Source organism: Prunus persica, chromosome G1 (assembly GCF_000346465.2).
Source record: "Prunus persica cultivar Lovell chromosome G1, Prunus_persica_NCBIv2, whole genome shotgun sequence".
Classification (NCBI taxonomy): Eukaryota; Viridiplantae; Streptophyta; class Magnoliopsida; order Rosales; family Rosaceae; genus Prunus; species Prunus persica.
Window position 1 is genome coordinate 36995149 of NC_034009.1, and position 19946 is coordinate 37015094.

General features: G+C 37.8%; 3 protein-coding genes across 4 annotated transcripts; all 3 read left to right on the forward strand.

Moving 5' to 3' along the window:
* LOC18790010 (WUSCHEL-related homeobox 4) lies at positions 7379 to 9039 on the forward strand. The gene is made up of 3 exons (XM_007223848.2): positions 7379 to 7714; positions 7997 to 8263; positions 8359 to 9039. The coding sequence occupies exons 1-3, from the start codon at positions 7466 to 7468 to the stop codon at positions 8530 to 8532; spliced, it is 690 nt and encodes a 229-aa protein (XP_007223910.1). The 5' UTR covers positions 7379 to 7465; the 3' UTR covers positions 8533 to 9039.
* LOC18790321 (polyadenylate-binding protein 2) lies at positions 10658 to 14601 on the forward strand. The gene is made up of 9 exons (XM_007226900.2): positions 10658 to 11326; positions 11846 to 11964; positions 12076 to 12732; positions 12824 to 12901; positions 12997 to 13086; positions 13177 to 13314; positions 13408 to 13584; positions 13677 to 13874; positions 14119 to 14601. The coding sequence occupies exons 1-9, from the start codon at positions 11071 to 11073 to the stop codon at positions 14359 to 14361; spliced, it is 1956 nt and encodes a 651-aa protein (XP_007226962.1). The 5' UTR covers positions 10658 to 11070; the 3' UTR covers positions 14362 to 14601.
* On the forward strand, positions 15485 to 18806 carry LOC18793308 (uncharacterized acetyltransferase At3g50280). Of its 2 annotated transcripts, XM_020555192.1 has the most exons (3): positions 15485 to 17236; positions 17333 to 17772; positions 18666 to 18806. In XM_020555192.1, the coding sequence occupies exons 1-3, from the start codon at positions 16335 to 16337 to the stop codon at positions 18692 to 18694; spliced, it is 1371 nt and encodes a 456-aa protein (XP_020410781.1). In that variant the 5' UTR covers positions 15485 to 16334; the 3' UTR covers positions 18695 to 18806. The 2 variants fall into 2 exon arrangements, with proteins under 2 accessions (XP_020410781.1, XP_020410780.1); XM_020555191.1 differs by lacking the exon at positions 18666 to 18806 and having other exon boundaries at positions 17333 to 17852.

Sequence of the window (19946 nt, forward strand, 5' to 3'; positions counted from 1 at the left end):
ATGTCCAATCCAATCCAAGGATTAAGTGATTGAGAGATAAGTGTGTTTCCTATCTGTGGTGTTGGATATCTTTTTTAACTGTCACAAGGAAAAGTGAAAAAGAAAGCTGCAATTTGCCATTTTTTATCCAAAATGTTGCAGTCAAAATATAGCCCTCCTCATCACCTGAAATATACAAAGGGCCAGTTTTTGAGCATTGACTCTTTTTTTTTTTTTTTTTCTTTTTTTTAAAAATAAAATGTCACAGCAATCCATCCTCACAATAATGCAAGCTAGCAAGCTACAAGACAGAAGTTCAGAAGCAGCAGAAAGATCTGAATACAGAAAATGACCCCCAAGAGAGTGACAGAAACTTAGTGCCAAACCTTGAACACACTAGAACTCGAAAGAATCAGCATATGCCTGTTCCTGTCAACTTCTCCTTAACATCCAAGGCAATCAATACACAACAAACTGACAAAACCAAGTATAAGGACACACCATCTGTTTTGAGGTATTTTCATCTTCAAGATTTCACGGTGGAGCTTTGCCCAAGAGCAGTTCAAAATTCCATGGGTGCATGAAAACATTAATTACGTACAAGGACTTTTCTATAAGAAAGGAACATTTTTTTTATTAATGCGTGTCATCCTTGTGTAGGGACCATGCTAATCTTTTTTGTATTGTTCCAATTTTATGGAATGTACCGGAGAGAACTTCTATAGGATAATATTAAACGGGCCCTAAAGAAGTAAAGATGAAAATGGCAGAAAAATAAAATTGGATAGTGGAAAGCAGTTAGCCATTAGCTGTGAACTGATGAGCAGTGTCCACAGCAGAATCAGAATATCATATAAATTCGGTGTTGTTTTTTTCTTTTTTTTTGAAGCCTCAATTGTTGTTTGCCACTCAAATGTGTGTCTGGATAGATAGTGGATGGCGAATCAAAGAATCCTGAGACGAGACAAGGCACCTTGTCATCCTAGCTAGCTGACCAAATTTTGTTAATTTACAGAAAACTTTGACATGATCTTTAAATCACTGAGAGCCAAGCCATTATTTTATTTCATGTTCAACATGTAAAACGGAAAAATCAAGATTATCGTGGACATATTAGCTAGGGTGCACATGATTCAATTCCCAAAAGTAAAATGCAGAAACATTGCATGTGTGCCATAATTTGTAGTAGCAGTCAATGTACGTAACAAATTTAAACACCATGAATTTGTCTACAGCCAGCAAAATTAGACTTTGAATAAATATCCATACCCATAAACCAATCATCATCATCATCACACGGCTCTAGTTCACGTGTTGGTTGAATGAAAAGCATTAGACACAATTAAATTATTACAGCAAAAAATAAATAAATAATTGAAAACGGGTGTAGGCCTGGAGGCTATCGACCCAACAAAACAACTGAGAATATTCGATGCCCAAATGAACTCCAAGACAAGACCCCCCACATAATTCTCACTGTATCCAACATTAAGTATTTCATGATTTGGGCCTTGCATTGGTTCTTCATTAATTCCATCTTAAGACAAGTCCTTGCAAACCTCAACATACTGTAAGTCTGTAACTAAACAAAGTTTCTTATAGAAAGAGAAAAAAGGTAGAATTCATTGTGGGTTTGGTAAGTTTCGTGTACTTTGTTTCATATGGTTCGATTGTTCGCTTCATAGGCTCCGGATTTTTGCATCATTATGTTCATAGAGTCCAATTTTTTATTCGTTTTCTTCATTGGGTTGAAATTTTAGTTTTATTAGGTTCAGTTTTGCTATGCAGTGTAAAAAACTATTGGTCGACCAAAACAAGAATGTCAAAGACTATTGCTGGTGCAAGTGAGCAGCTCCATTCATTCAACTAATGGACGAGGGGGCACGTGGCATTTGTAGGACGTCTAATTGGACATTGATTTCAGACGCTTTAAGAAAAGAGTGTGACAGCTGCACAGTCGCATATGGAGTCTCCAAGGAGAAGAAGAAGATGACAGAGAAAGAGACTTTTTACAAGACACAGAGAGAGAGAGAGAGCTGTCAAAATATTAACTATCTTCGAGAGTTTGTGCAAAACACCAACACCGCAAAGCTAGCAGAGAAAAAGAAAGAGAAAGTAAGAGAGGTTAAAAAACAAACCCGATGGAAGAAAAAGAAAAAGGGGGAGGGAAAAAAGAATATATGAAGAAAAGTTTGTATAGTGAGGATCTTTCAGTGCCATCAATTCAATTAATTGTGTTTGGACTGTCATCCATTTACTTCTCCCTCCCCCATACAAAACTCACTTTCCCTACACATTTGCACCCACTTTCCCTTACATGGTACGACCATTCTCACCATGCGATCATGTTCTTCATCCCACCCCCCTCAACTTTCTTTCTTCTTTCTCTCTTGAGAGAAAAATTTATATAATATATATATATTTTGAAAAAGATAAAGGAGTATGAAAAAGAAACACTGCAGATCCATAAAGTCATGAGCTCAGTGTGTATAAAGATGCCCCCCATCTAAATCTAGTTGGGAATATATTTCAATCTCAACAATGATGGCTTCTCCAATTCTCACTTTATTTGGCATAATAGAGATAGAGAGAGAGAGAGTGGAAGGTTTAGTCAGTGACATTTGCATCGATCACAACAATCCCTTTCCATCAATTTCCAAGTTAAAAAGGCTTCCAACCCTAGATGAGGAATAGAAAATCTAAAAGTCATTAAGCAGAAAAGTAGCTGACACATGACCTTTATCTATCACTACTCTACGACTCCATGTACATAAAATTTGAAGATAACAAAGATAAAAACGAAAACAAAGCAAAAGGAAAGGAAAGGGTATAAACAAAAAAAAAATGTAGTTAATAAACCAAACTATTAATGCCTTCCTCTAAAGGTTAAGGGAAATTAACATACGAATGCATGACAACCGTACTAATATATTGATATATAAATAACTATTAACTGTTTATGCATTCATTTGTGAGCAACCCGTTCATAGAAGAGTCAAAATAGGGAGGAAAGAGTTTTGATTTTAAAGCTACAGTTTGGTTTTTAGTGTGAGAGTAGAGGGAGTGAGAAATAAACAAGAGATTGATGGGAGTTGAATGTGGTCCATTGACACGTGCAAATGATGGCATTGTCTTGGCTAATGATGGATTCCCACCGCTTCTTCCACTGCGTGGGTTCCCACTCCTATCATGCCACCCAACTTCATCACCCCAATTTGTTTGCATCTCCTCTTTTTCTTTGACCGACAAAATAACCCTTCAAATCAAATTATTTATATCAATCTTGTGCTACTTAATTAATTAGCAAAGTCATGATCCTCTTCCGATTCCTATGGCCATCTGATCTGATCAGTATATGTTTTCATGAATTGGGATGTCCGCAGATCATAATAATAATAGATAATAGTAATAATGCTTGATTGGATGTGACATTTTTGGCCAATATCAATGAGCATCATGCATCCTGCTGGCCCTTCATTTGGTAATTCAAAGAAAAGCTTTCGAGATAGTCGTTAAAAATAAGGCCAATCGTATGTTTGTTGGGAAACATTATCTAAGCTATGTGTTCAATTTCTTTGCTTCTTCAAACGTAAGGCCCACAAATAATTCAAATTATTAGCTTGACAAGTTTGAAGGGGAAATGTCCTAATCCTGTGTTAACTAATTTCTTAGCTTAAAAATATCTGCAGCAGGAGGGTAAAATTTAAAAGGTTTAATGAGTGGTCCTTGTTACTTGCATGCATGTAATTATCTAAAGCAACCTTAAAAATAGTAATTTTTGGTTTTATGGATCGACATAGAACGGGTTAGGTGCAGAATGATGGACACCTACCTAAGTAGGAAGTAGGAAGTAGGAGCAGATTTATGTTAAGTGAGGAAATTATTTATGTTGTCGTGATTGAAGGGAGCTGATAGGATGTAATGATACAAGAAATTTATATATATTTATGCTTACGTGTGAGTCATGTGTAGCTAATAGCCATTAGCTATTAGATTATTAGCTCATAATCTTTTAATTAATTTCAACGATGGTATGATTATCGCACGCATATACGTCAAAGTAGAATGACAAGTGTCCAATGAAATTACAAGTAATTGGTCACCTCACCTTTCAAAAACGATCTTCCACTTGTGGGAGTATCCAATTTTCATTTTTCACCATGCAAAAGTACACGCAAACTTACCTCTTCTGTCACTCTTATTGTACAAGTAAATATTCCTACCTAGCTTACATAATTCAATTTTGTTTTCATCAAATCAAAAACCAGAGGGTCAGGCTCACTGTCCCCTGACAAGGGCTAATTACAACTAGTCCCTAAATAAATAAATAAATAAATTTTTTAATGTAACAAAAAAAACCAGTGCATCTTGATTTTTCATATAACTTACTAATTATAGTCATTAATAATGTAATTTTTGACTTTTTACTCTCTAGAGCATTGTACTTAATTCAAAAATAACAGTTTAACACATTCACTGAATAATAGTCACTACTGCCAAAATATTTTCAAGGTAATGGCATTCCAGATTGCTAATGTATATCATTAAAGATAAAGTCATTCAATCATATATATTATATTGATGTTGATTATAATATTATAGTATCATGTCTTAAACATAAATCTTTCCAACTGTCCGATGTATATCGGATAGTACACTTTAAACAGGGTGTTTGCTTTCATGCAACGAACGGGGATATCACTTTTTGCTATATTCTTGCTTAAACTCCTAAGATAAAATTTTCACATTTTATGGTATTAATGGCCGGAAATAGCAAAACAGTATTATCCATATTGTAAGTAAGTTTTTCAGCTTAATTCCATTTTTCTAAAAATCTATCTAGAAACCCTTCCATAAAAGGAAAACGATTTCTTGAGCAATTATAATGCCTTTGTTGTATCGGAAGGAACATCTGGCAATTTCTACCTAGCACGACTTTGAGGAGCGATAAGAAATTTAATAATAAAACAATTAGTTCATGCAATGAAACTGTCGTATGTTGGAGAATGGCTAAAGTGCAGATTTGGTTGAGATTTGTTGTCCATGTTAAAGTCCACCACGAGTTCACAACAACGAAATTAGCTGGTCCGCAAATTAAACCGAACATGGTAGCTTAAAGTTTTTTTGATAACCTAGTAGTAACTATTAAAGTTAATTTGTCCATATTTATAACCCAGAAACAAAATGTCACACGTATAGATAAAGCACAGTAAAACAAGTGTTGCATTACTCACAGGAAATGTGAATGTGAATGTTAAAACTACAGAAATTTCATGCTGTTTTGAGTTTTGCAGTGAAATTTTGTTTCAATTTTAGTGTTGCTTTTGAATTGCACATAATGATGCAGCTTTTGGCAAATAGAAGCTGGGTAATTACCATAAGGGGGAAATCAGCTTAACTAATTACCTCCAAGCTGATTCAACCAAGACTTTTACTTCAAATTTATATATATATATATATATATATATAAATTAATAAAAAAACAGAAAGAAAATTCTTCACACATAGTCTAATTAAGGTTGGGAGATAAGGGAAGAGTGTCACATCATGCAACCGATCTTGGCACATGAACCCTAATTTATAGGGGATTAAGAAAGATTTTGTCGACATCGGTGCATAAAATTAAGATAATATTATTTGTCTTGCTCATGCTAATGCATGCCTCATTGTCATTGCCTTTAATTTCAATAATATATATCCACATTCACATTTGGTATTGTTTCTAATACCAGCTTAGCTTAAGGGTACGAACTGACTTTTACTAACCTAATTCCATGAACAATAGTGTTTTTTTGTTTTCTTTTTTGTTTTTTTATGAACAAGAGTTGAATATTCTCTGCAGTCGTTGTGCTTTTGCAGAGCAGTGACACTGACACAGTTCATGGTAAATCTTTTTTCTGGAGAAGAATGGCTTCCACGACGTACGCGTGTTGTTCCAAATCCACATAATTAAAGCACTGCAAATTATGTCTCTGAAGCATATTCATTCATACAAGAAAGAAACTAGATTTCATTCACAAATTCCGTACTTTTTGGGCCCTCATGCAACATCAAATTAATGGAACTTCGTCTCAACCGCATGCACACGCAGGTGTCTGTGATCATGATTCTTGACTGTACACGTGTAATGTGTTCCTAGCTGAATCAAGCATATCTCTGCCCAATCGACCACACGTGTAATGCTCAATTACCTACTCTCCAACAATTAACTGTGTGCCTGATTGACCGCAGTAATTAACTAGACCCCCCCTGCCTGTAAAGCCAGTTAATCAATTTTACCCTAAACTCATCATTCTATGCTGGACTGGGAATATATATATATATATATATATATATATATATACACTTAAGATATATATCAGAAAAGAGGTCTATGCGTAAAAAGGATAGGTTATTGGTTAATCCGACAACCGAGCCCTTATGTATTGAGATACTCACCTAATTTTCTAGATCTTGTTCTTTCATCAATAAAATTTTATCGCTTTGATTATTAAAAACAAATCGTATAGATATATAAATATATTTATACAGGAAATGTTCCTCCCTCCTATTGGCTTTGGCGGTGTCAAGGTATTGGCAAACAAAAATTGAATTTGGGCAGAAAGTGGGGCTGGGAACTTGTGAGGGTTTTTTTATTTATACAATTTGGGAAAATGGAACTACGTACAGTTCCCAAAAGAAAGAGCCAAAAGGATATACTGGCTATTTGGCTGTGGCTTGGCATGCAGTGAGTCAGATAGGGATAAGATTGGTTAGGTTGGAGTCGTGTGTAAGTTTTTTCAACGTTGTATACGACTAAAAGAGTGAAAATTAAGACTTAGATACGACGGCATTCATTCATATTGAGTTCAGTTGTTTTGGTTATATTTGTTTATATGATATGTCGTATCTTGAAATTTGAAAAGCAAAGGGCATGCAAATGGCAAAAGGGCAAATGGCAAAAGGGCAAAGGCTAGTTCCCATTTTCAAGTTTTGGGATTGGAGGAATCTTTTTTCTTTATATTATTATTCTCCTCCCTCTTATGAGACCCCTCGCTTTATAGTGAAAAAAAGCTGGAGAGAGAGCCAAAGAGGCCACCGAAAAGCATGGACACCTTATCATGAAAGCAAGAAAAAAACGACCCGATTTGACGGGCCAACCCAAACGCACATACACAGCTTTGCTACACACCCACACGCTCATAGCTAGCTAACCTTTCACATACTCATACTCTCATCTCTCATACATATTGTTGCTTTGCTTGCCCTATTAATTATTGTCTCTCTCTCTTTCTCTCTGCTTTCTCTTTTTCATATTTTTTTAGTGTGGAAAATCCCAAGTCAACCGCACCTCATCATTTGGTCTCGCTTGTTCCAAGCACCACCTCATTTCCCACTTTGTCACCTTTAATTCTCTGATATCATGAGCTTCTGTGTCTGTGTTCGGCCCTCCCTTATATAATTGCTGCTTTACCTCTATCATTCAGCCCACTACCACCCACCACATATGGGAATAAGCAGCATGAAGGTGCACCAGTTCGCACGTGGACTCTGGGAACACGAACCCTCCCTCACTCTTGGCTGCACCAAACGCCTACGCCCTCTCGCTCCCAAACTGGCCAACACCACCGCAGGCGACACCACTACCACTGCCCTTGCTCCTTTCGACCTCAAGAGCTTCATCAGACCTGAAAGTGGCCCTAGAAAACTAGGATCCTCTGATCATCAGGAGAAGAAAGATTCCCCCCACCCCCAGGTATGCTAAATTTTTCTTGCAAGCATACATTACTTCCATGTCCACAACACGTTAACTTATAACCAAACATCTAATTGTCATACTGTAAATTTAGCGAACGCATTTGAATAATTATCAATATTTTTAATTTATAGTCTGACAACATAGTACATCGTACATCGATCTCTCTAACGGTAATTCTAATAATTATAACATGTGTACTCAAGTATGATGGACATTATTAAACAAAAAAAGTAAATGGTTTCAACGAATAATTATTAAGAAAAAGTATTGATGGTGCAGGTGGAGACGCACCCAGGAGGGACGCGTTGGAACCCAACGCAAGAACAGATAGGAATACTAGAAATGCTGTATAGGGGAGGCATGCGCACTCCTAATGCACAACAAATAGAACAAATAACAGCTCAGCTTGGCAAGTACGGCAAGATAGAGGGCAAGAATGTGTTTTACTGGTTCCAAAACCACAAAGCACGCGAGAGGCAGAAGCAAAAACGCAACAGCCTCGGCCTCAGCCATTCTCCCAGAACACCAACTCCTGTAATTACCAACGTAAGTTGCACTATACTTAGTTACAAAGTTAAGCCGGTTTTCTTCTTCTTTTTCTTGGTTGTTTTTTAAATTTTCTACATATATTTTTGTTGCAGCTGGGAGAAGTAGTAGGGGAAAGAGAGGAAGATAGTCCGTACAAGAGAAAGTGTAGGAGCTGGGGATTTGATTGCTCGGTAGAAGATAGTGTAGTTTGTAAGGCGGACGAAGTCGTGGAGGGAGGTAGAGGTAGAACTTTGGAGCTCTTCCCATTACATCCGGAAGGGAGATGAGAGGAGAGATGATCATGGATCGATGTGCTTACTTTGACATTATATCATGTGCTTTCCTTTAGGTTTAATTCCTTCTTCTTTTTCTTATTCGTTTCGGGAAAGAAGAAAGGCAAGCAAGTGTCTCTTTGTACTGATCTATCTCTCTCCCTCTCTAGATCTCTGCTACCACTAGATGCCTTTTGGAGCCAAAAGGGTTTGTCAATTGTCACTAAGTGCTCTTTATTTCAAGCTCTCTTTCTCTATCTCTGGCGATGGTGGGTGTCACTGTTTTGACCACAGGGACTTGAAATGTTGAATCGAAGCTTTTTTAGGTTAAAAGCGCGCGGGAAGCTAGATATGGACACTGAAGTCCACGCACCTTCTTCTTCTTCTTTTTTAACCTACTAAGAAGACTATCAACTCTTCGTTTTGATCTTGCATTTCAAAATTGGAAAAGAGAAACGTCCTCTAGCGCCAATGTCAAAAAATTATAATGTTATATAATTCGCCACTTATATGACTTTCACACATAAAGTACCCTATCATTATCATTGATTATTACGAGAGACGTGCGTTACTATTGTTTTTCATCATTGCCTTCCCTTTTTCTTTTAAGTTTTTTAAAACATCTTGCGAGTGGAATTTGGTGGGATCACGGTCATTAGCTAAACTGTAGTTCATGAGATTAAACTGACACGTATTAAGTATATGGATATTAGGACTCGAACTCAATATTTTTTTTGAAGAGTCCTTTACACGAATGCTAATTTCAAACTTGTAGTTAATTAAGTTCTTAAAATCGATATTAATTATTATGGAGTTTGAGGACCACAACCAAACATTCATGGCAGGTGATGATAGTAATCAATCGTACGTTCTCAATCCTACAATGAAAGTTTGTCTTATGCATGCATGCAACAGCTTTTGAATACATATGGTGGAGGGAGAGCTAATTAGATATATATTAATTGCAACTGATTAACTATAATACAATCAAGTAGATTATCTTAGATGTCCGCTAACACAATATATTGGAACTGGTTTATACAACTATACGCAAGATCTTGATGGGCCATGCATATATTGTGGCAATCATGGCAATTCCACAAGTTGACTCTGCCAATCAACCTTTTTTTCGGTGTACCAATAAACTTTGTTTATGCATGCATCAACAGAGTATAAGAAGGGGCCTGGTCTATCAAAATCCCAAACTTCAAAAAAGAAGGCTAATATTGGTCAACAAGACGCCCAAGTTTTCTAGACATGAAATTAAATCCCAACAATTTCTGTCAGCTATATGAATGTGGTAATGTTTTAATGCGGCGATTCTTCCAATCATATGACCGCATAAATTGACTTGTCATACATCGATTAGAGAGGACTGATCAAACCTGCTTCTTTCATGGGCCAAAATTTGTGACGACAAGTGTCTGTATGACTGTATGTATCTTTGGAACTAAAAGAAAGTTAAAATATTTACAAATTATTTTTATAACGGGCCAATATTTGTAAAACTACATAACGCAATAGAGCCATTCATAATTAAGTGTCCGGCTCATCATAAATATATATCATTGGACCAAATGCTAGTTGGTATTCATCTAAACTCTTGTTCTCTGTATTCAATGCAAGAATTCTTTAGTGAGGGCTTATTTCTTAATCATTGGATCAAATTGATTAGATTGATCTAATAATTAAGAGATAAGATCTCACTTAAAAGCCATATATAAGGCCCTTACTATAGAATGACTCGTATTCAATATAATTCAAATTGCACTGTTTTTGGGCAAGCGAGAAGAACATGAAAATGCAAGGGAAAAAAGAAAAGAACTTTGAAGCCTTGTTGGTCCAACCCAAACTCTCCAATTTAGATGCATGAGACCCAACTGCTACACAAATCCCCACAAGGGTCAAAAAGCCCATTAGTTTTGCAAGTTGGGCTTCGTTTCTTAATTATGGGCCAAGCTGAATACATGACGTGAACTCAAACATTTTGTTTGTAACATTTCATATTCTTACCTAATCAATCTCGTGGGCCTAGCACATCACATGTCCTATCACTACGTCATCATAGATATCCCGCCTGACTGTGGCAGCCGTTAAAAATCCTAAACACTGATCTGACGGCCCATGTTTAGTTTCCAAAATCAAATTAGGGTTTCCCCAAGCCCACAGGCGCGCCGACTCACATATATAAGCTATGCAGTTAACTCCTCAGCCGGTGCGGTGCAGTTTTTTACTCTGCCCTCCTCACCCCAAAAACCCAAAAAAATTAATTTTCAGTTTTCCTGTTCGTTTTATATTTCCGTCGTACCGGTTCGAATTTCGGACCGTCTTATCCCCGATTTTTGCCCCCTCTCCTCTGTATCCTCAGAAAAAAACCAAAAAATCTGCCAGATTATCACTTCCGGTCCTTAGGTTTTTTTCAACTTTATCGCCGCCGGTCCATTGAACTTTCGTTTCTCGTTGTCTGTTATCTCTAGGGTTTATTATAACCCGAACAGAAAAATCTTTAAAAAGAGAACCAATTTGAAGTGAGGGTTTTGTGATTTTGGTGTGATGGCTCAGATTCAAGTTCAGCATCAGCCTCCGGTGACCGGACCGAACGGCGTCGCCGCCAACGCCGGTGGCGCTCCGGGCCAGTTCGTATCGACGTCGCTGTACGTTGGGGATCTGGACCAGAATGTGACCGACTCGCAGCTTTACGATCTGTTCAACCAGGTCGGCCAGGTCGTGTCGGTGAGGGTCTGCAGAGACCTGAGTACTCGCCGATCTCTCGGCTATGGCTACGTCAACTATAGCAACCCTCAAGATGGTTAGTCTTTCGCAAAAATTTCATTTTAATTTTTAGTTGATTATTGCAATATTGTTGGCCTAAGTGCTTATATTAGCGTAAGTTGTTCGCTTTGCATGTTGAATCTTGCGTTATTGATATGAATACTGGACGAAATGAAAAATTATTGGTTGTTTATGGTTTCATTAGTGGAAATGAATTCTTGAATTGGACATTAGAGAATTTACATTGGTTGAACTTAGCAGTTTGAAGCTTTATGTTGACGAGTTTGATAAGTCGCACATTTAGGTGATGTTAATATTTTGGAAATTGTCTATGATTATTATTTTTCCCATGGGATAGGTTAGTTTGTGTATTGGTATTGATTATGCTGGAGGGGTTTGTGTGTGCGTTGTGTGGTGGCTTTTATTTGGAACTTAGACAAAAAAAATTTATTTTATGTTTAACTTCACTAATGCATAAAGGGTCACTGCTTCCGTCCCCTGCTGCCCGTCGGTTATTGTTTATGCTGTATTTGATTTGATTTTTCTAACTATGCAGCTGCGAGGGCACTGGATGTTCTGAACTTCACTCCCCTGAACAACAAATCCATCAGGATTATGTATTCTCACCGGGACCCTAGTATTAGAAAGAGTGGAACCGGAAATATATTTATCAAGGTATCTACGTTTTCTTGTATAATGATTCAGATTCCTTTCCCTCCCATGAAGTTTCATGTTGTTATGTCTATTTTGGTCTTACGCCTACTTTGTTCTTTCACATGAGTGCAGAATCTGGACAAGGCAATTGACCACAAAGCATTGCATGATACATTTTCTTCTTTCGGAAATATTCTTTCTTGCAAGATAGCCACTGATGGCACTGGCCAGTCGAAGGGCTATGGTTTTGTGCAGTTTGATAGTGAAGAAGCTGCTCAGAGTGCAATAGATAAGTTAAATGGCATGCTGATTAATGATAAGCCAGTATTTGTGGGACACTTTCTTCGCAAGCAGGAGAGAGATGGCGCTTGGAATAAGACAAAATTCAATAATGTCTATGTGAAAAATATATCAGAATCTACAACAGAAGATGATTTGAAGAAAATTTTTGGTGAGCATGGACAAATTACCAGTGTTGTAGTGATGAGGGATGGGGATGGCAAGTCAAGGTGTTTTGGTTTTGTCAACTTTGAGGATCCAGATGCAGCTGCGAAGGCTGTTGACAATCTGAATGGAAAGAAATTCGATGAAAAGGAGTGGTATGTTGGGAAAGCCCAGAAAAAGTATGAGAGAGAACTTGAATTGAAGGAGAGATTTGAGCAGAGTATGAAGGAAGCTAGTGATAAATTTCAAGGTGTCAATTTGTATATCAAAAACTTGGACGATAGCATTAGTGATGAAAAACTGAAGGAATTATTCTCAGAGTATGGTACAGTTACTTCATGCAAGGTCTGTGAACCTCTTTCTATTTAAGAGTTCCATTTAAAAATGTGGTGGCAGTGACCTGGAATAACATGATTTTCTTCTCCTGATTTCACAGGTTATGCGGGATCCTGATGGAAATAGTAGAGGTTCTGGTTTTGTTGCCTTTTCAACTACTGAAGAAGCATCTCGAGCTGTATGTCTTTTAACTCAAGTTGTTTTAAAATAATAAAATTAGGAAAATATGTCATCAGAAATTACAATTTATCTACCTCAACTGTGTACTTCCAGCTTGCTGAGATGAATGGCAAAATGGTTGTTAGCAAACCTCTGTATGTTGCACTTGCCCAAAGGAAAGAAGAGAGAAGAGCAAGATTGCAGGTATGGTCTACTGGGAGTGTTCCCAAATTACGATTGAACTTTGTGGTGTTCTTTCTTTTTATCCTTATGTTTGTATTTAATTTTTGACAGGCTCAGTTTTCTCAAATGAGGCCAGTTGCAATGGCACCTTCAGTGGCTCCTCGTATGCCAATGTACCCTCCTGGTGCTCCAGGTCTAGGACAACAATTTTTGTATGGGCAGGCACCTCCATCGATAATTCCTCCACAAGTAATTATTTATTTAATTGTCTTTTTAATATGGTTGATTTTCTATATCAATTTTGATGAGTGTGTCTCAATATTTTTGTTTTTAATTATGTAGGCTGGATTTGGTTACCAACAGCAACTTGTGCCTGGAATAAGGCCTGGTGGTGCTCCAATGCCAAACTTCTTTGTTCCAATGGTCCAGCAGGGTCCTCAGGGCCAACGCCCAGGAGGTCGACGTGGGGCAGGTCCTGTGCAACAAAACCAGCAGCCAGTCCCAATGATGCAGCAGCATGTCAGTCGAAACATATGAGTTTCATCTTGATGTTTATATGTGTGATGTTCTTTTATTACATTTATTTACGTTCGCCTTTCTCTGTGTTTCAGATGCTTCCTAGGGGACGCGTGTATCGCTATCCACCTGGTCGCAACATGCAGGAAGTTCCATTTTCGGGAGTTCCCAGTGGTATGCTTTCAGTACCATATGACATGGGTGGCATCCCAATGCGAGATGCCGCAGGAGGGCAGGGTGTTCCAGCCTTGGCCACAGCCCTTGCAAATGCTTCAACTGAGCAGCAAAGGACGGTAAGCACATTTCCTTTTTTTCTTGATACTTGGGCCGATGTTTTGATCTACATCAGCCTTTCTTGAGAAACGAAGTCATAGGCACGTAATTTTAGTAAAAGGTGCTTTAGATGCACGTGGTTCCAAGTTGATACCAAATAAAAAAGATTTTGGTTATAGCCCTCACTGACGGAGTATAAATAGCACACTGGATGGATCATTCAATGCACTTAGTGATTTGATTTATCTGTTGTTGGGTGGACAGATGCTTGGTGAGGCTTTATATCCCCTAGTTGACCAGTTGGAGCACGAGTCAGCAGCTAAGGTGACAGGCATGCTTTTGGAGATGGACCAGACTGAAGTTTTGCATTTGCTCGAGTCGCCGGAGGCTTTGAAGGCCAAAGTGGCAGAGGCCATGGAGGTCCTGAGAAATGTTGCCCAACAGCAGGCTAACAGCAGCGCTGATCAACTATCTTCATTGTCTCTGAATGACAACCTTGTCTCGTAAATGAGAAGTGTGGCATCTGGTGTTTCCTTGCTATGTGGGGAGTCTTTGGCATAAGTTTTCGTTTGATGTTGGAGTGATTGTAGCTTTTTCAAAATTAGAACCTAGACTTAATTTCCTCCTGCAATTTTTTGTTTTTGTTTTTGGTTTTTGGTTGTGTAGGATTTTTACTGTTGCTACATTTGGCGTGCATCATGGATTCATGGTTTTGGTTAATTTAATGACTTTAGACATTTTCTTAAATTTTTTTTGTAGTCTTTTCTTATTTTAATCGTTTTGTTTTGAAATTTTAATTTTTCCCCTAGATTCTTTTTAGCCTTTCACTATTTATCCGATTCATTATGGTAATATTCCGAATTCTATTACGATTCGGATGGGTAAAATAATGGAAATGAATTGGCGAGTCGAAGGGAACTTGGAGGTGTGTGTTTGGCCGGAAACAAAAGCGCCCTTTGAAAGCGACAAGGAATTCTGATTCTTTGCTAGTCTTTTAACTGCATTAATGACCAATTTGTATAAAAAGTGTTGCAAATTCTTGGATGTTGCCATTGTCCACAAATGTCTATCCGATATGACATGTGGCGTATTACGGGACGGCTCTCAGAGGCTAGCAATTGAGACTTAAAATAATGAGCCTGCCTCTGTCGAGAGGCTAGCTAGGTCTTTTGGGTGATTCAGACGGCAACCAAAAAAGAAGAAAAAGGAGGAGGAGAGAACCCAACAACAATCTCCCTCAGCTCAAGGTTTTCTTCTTGTTCTTTTAATAAGCTGCTGGGTTGTTAATTAGATAATAGTTATATGGGTAATATTGGGGTGGGAATGGCTGTATATATTCCTTAATAAGCTGTTGTGTGGTTAATTTGTGAAGGATAGATGATAATACATATATTAGTTGGTAGCAGTGGCGAATCCAGGATTCTCGGGCCAATGCTCTTTTAAAAACTTTACATTATAGTTTCATAAATCATTTATTTTTTAATAATTTTAGGCACTTTTGTTTATGCCTTATCTAAAAGAGAATATCATTTTTTATAAAGAATAAAATTACAATGTATAGAGACTACAATTATCTTTTAAATTTTTTTTAAATGAAACTAACCCAACCCCCTACTTTGAAAAAGAAAATTAAAAACAAAAAACAAAAAACAATATCTCTCATTTTCTTTTAAAAATAAAATAAAAAATACTACATATAATATAACATGTTTGCTGTTGTTAGCGTCCCCCACTTTAATACTTCTAATATTATATTTTTATGTTGTTTTCAAAGCAAAATAGGCATTCAGAAAAAACAAAAAAACAAAAAAACAAAAAAACAAAAAACAAAGAAGAGACTAGCTCACGACACAGCACGAATCAAATATACTCTTTTTTCCCCCTCTCCAGTCAAACTCTCTGTCGGTGGCTCTTCTTCCAGGGACTATTTTGCGCCTCTGGGTTGCAACACAAATTTCTTTTGATCTGCTCTACCTTGTCTTTCCTTTTCTCTGTCCAAAATTAAAACTCACCCACCCATTACCATTGCAGTAATCCATCAACCAACCTCTCTCTCTGTCTTTGGGGACTTTCATCGAGCACGTTCATTGCATTCAAGGGTCAACAAGCTGCTGGCTAAGGGGTCTGCAACTGCTCTCCTGCGACCTCCACAGCCAAACGGCGGCATCCCAGGGGGTCAATTGACCCCTCTTGTCCCTTGGTGCATCCGTTTGTGGGGTCAAGCGACCCCTCTTGTCCCTTAATCCGTCCGCCCCTGGTTGGTAGTTGGTACTTTGTTTCCTTGGATATGTTCAAAGTTGGTGACTGTCTTCTCATCTTTGCATATACTACGGGCAAATTAACACTTGCACTAAACAATTATATATCCAGGAACTGCAGCCCACGTCTGCAACTGCATATAAAACCAGAATAGCTAAGCAGAGGTGGAAATATCGAGAAATTGAAACAGCTCACTGCGCGTGAGTTTTTTTTTCTGTAAAATGAATTCCCCAAGTGTCAAATACATTTCAGAATGCTTTGTCCAGCCACACCATGCCTCAGAAGAATCAAAGCAGCCCTTCTACTTGACCCCCGGTGATCTGGCCATGCTCTCCGTGCACTACATTCAAAAGGGCCTTCTCTTTTCCAAACCACCAGAAGCAAAACTGGGACAGGAGGATTTCACCAATTCTCTGTTGGAAAGGCTCAAACACTCTCTTTCCATTGCACTTGTTCATTTCTACCCATTGGCAGGTCGCTTTGTGACCGAGAAGAACGAAGACCCGCCTTTGTATTTGGTATATGTAGATTGCAACAACAGCCCTGGAGCCAAATTCATAAATGCAACTCTGGACATGTCAATTTCTGACATTCTTTCACCAACTGATGCGCCTTTGGTGGTTCAATCGTTTTTTGATCATGACAGGGCGGTCAACCATGATGGGCACACTATGTCCTTGCTAACCATTCAGGTCACAGAGCTGGTAGATGGCATTTTTATAGGGCTTTCCATGAATCACTGTCTTGGTGATGGAACCTCTTACTGGCATTTCTTCAACATTTGGTCTGAGATCTTTCAAGCACAAGCACAAGGAGATCATAATAATTTTGTACCCAAAATCTCAAGACCACCAGTCCTCAAGCGCTGGTTTCCAGATGGTCATGGCCCAATTATCAATCTCCCTTTCAAACACTCGGATGAGTTCATTGGCAGATATGAAGCTCCCAAACTCAGGGAGAGAATGTTTCACTTCTCCTCGGAATCCATAGCCAAACTCAAAGCAAAGGCCAATGCAGAATCCAATACCACCAAAATCTCTTCCTTCCAGTCCTTGTCTGCCCTGATGTGGAGGTCTATTACTCGTGCGCGTGGTTTACCCCGAGATCAAGGAACCAACTGCAGGCATGTTTCCTTCAATACATTCCACTCAGAATTCCCAAGTAGTTTTCTGTTTCTTGATATTTTCATAAACATCGATATTTAATACCTTGGTTGCAGGTTGGCTGCGAATAACAGAGGAAGATTAGAGCCACCATTGTCTGGAGATTATTTTGGGAACTCAATTCACCCGATTAGATCAGAAATTGTCCCAGCTGGTGAGTTGCTTGAACATGGGCTTGGATGGGCAGCGTGGAAGTTGCACGAAGCGGTAGTTAACCACAATGACAAGTTGATAAGGGAACATGTTGATGGCTGGCTGAAGTCTCCAGCTGTTTACCAACTGAGTTTCTTCGATCCATTCAGTGTGATGATGGGGAGTTCACCGAGGTTCAACATGTATGGAAATCAGTTTGGAATGGGAAAAGCACTAGCGCCTAGAAGTGGTTATGCAAATAAGTTTAGTGGGAAAGTGTCATCGTACGAAGGCCGCGAAGAAGGAAGCATAGACTTGGAGGTGTGTCTTCCACCTGATGCAATGAGTGCTCTTGAATGTGACAGTGAGTTCATGGAAGCTGCCTCTTTACCCCTTTATTAGTGACAAGTGATCATATGAATAAGAATCATGCAATCTGCACAATGTTTAAGTAGAGTTGAGAATAATATGAATATGCATATGCTTAATTTGGTAGTGGAATGATAGAAAGGTGTGTGGAAGGAAGAATGAGAAAAAATGGAACAGAAAAAGAATATTTCATTAAAAAGCACTTAGTTCAAAAGATATGAATAAGGTGTATATGGAATTTACACATTCAACCAAATCCTTAGCCGTTCAGCCAAAAATCATTTGTTAGTAACTTTGTGCTATTTTAAACATAAAAAATATTGTTATGACTAACAAGATATGACGGATGATTGTCACATTTTTTATAATTATCCACATAATAATAATATGGAGGCAAAAGCCAAGGGCGGCCCTAGGTGGTGCAAGTGGCGCCACCGCACAGGACATCAAAAAAATATTCTTTATATTATATTATATTATATATATATATAAATATATTAATATTATAGGAATTGTATATATAGTATAGCATTGTTGTTGCATTTGTGTTTAATACAATATAATTTAATTTGTTAATGACATTTGTGTGCAACTACTTTTTAATTTTTGATTGCCAATTTTTTTTCCTATTAAACACAGATTGCTTATTAGAGGCAGCAAGGGACCTTATAGGGGCACAAATAGCTTATTTTTGTACCAAGCATTTAATTTTATCTAATAGAAACATTTAAATTTTTATGAATTTGATTTCTGATTGTCATTACATACTTATTGATGGTGACTTTTTAGTTATAAAAAAAATTGTTTATGACATTAAGTTATGGAAAATTTTTATTTATAGTATTTTCGTATTAGATTATGTGATGCTCCAATTTAAGTTTCGCACAGGGCTCTCAAAATCTCAAAGACGACCCTAGCAAAAGCCAAAGTAGCAAGCATGTGGTTGCTTGGCATGAGCACAAGATTAAAACGTTATGTTTTTAAATGACAAGAAAAAAAATGTAAAGAAATGTTAACATACCTTGGGTGGACAGATGCTTGGTGAGGCTTTATATCCCCTAGTTGACCAGTTGGAGCACGAGTCAGCAGCTAAGGTGACAGGCATGCTTTTGGAGATGGACCAGACTGAAGTTTTGCATTTGCTCGAGTCGCCGGAGGCTTTGAAGGCCAAAGTGGCAGAGGCCATGGAGGTCCTGAGAAATGTTGCCCAACAGCAGGCTAACAGCAGCGCTGATCAACTATCTTCATTGTCTCTGAATGACAACCTTGTCTCATAAATGAGAAGTGTGGCATCTGGTGTTTCCTCGCTATGTGGGGAGTCTTTGGCAGAAGTTTTCGTTTGATGTTGGAGTGATTGTAGCTTTTTCAAAATTAGAGACTAGACTTAATTTCCTCCTGCTCCTGCATTTTTTGTTTTGTTTTTGGTTTTTGGTTGTGTAGGATTTTTACCGTTTGTTACATTTGGCTTGCATCATGGATTCATGGTTTTGGTTAAGAGTTTTTATCAAAAATAGTTAAAATTTACCTGATACTTTCATAAATGTCCATTTTGATAAAATTTTTCAAAAATAGTTAAAAACTCACGTAAATAGACTAAAATGCCCTCAAAACTTAAACCCACATAAACCTAACAAGAAAAAGAAAGTGCCCAGTAAAATGAACTCAAAATTTAAAGAGGATATTCCAAAATAAAAATGAAATCATTGAAGAAAACTAAAGCTACATGGAGCAAAACCAACCGCTAAAGGAGACAAGAAAAGGGGGAACCCCCCAAACAATCAGAAGCAAAGAAAACCTTGCAATAACTCAAAGGCTCCCATAGTACAACAAACTGAAGGCAAAGGGCCTATCAGACCAACGAAGAATGTATAGCTACAAAGTGAAGAACTGTGCAACTACAAAAAAAAGAAATCCTTTTAAATTTTTGGCTTGTTGATTCTTTTTTATTTATTTATTTATTTATTTATCTCACTAGTAAAATTTAATTATCCTTACTTGAATGTTTGTTTACGGAATCCATAGATAAAATCAACAACTATAACTTTATGTAACATCCCACATCGATCAACGGAGAGGGAGTGATGTGTCTTATATGTATATGCCCGCCTCTATCTAGCACGAGGCCTTTTGGGAGCTCACTGGCTTCGGAGTTATGAGAATTTCGTAGTT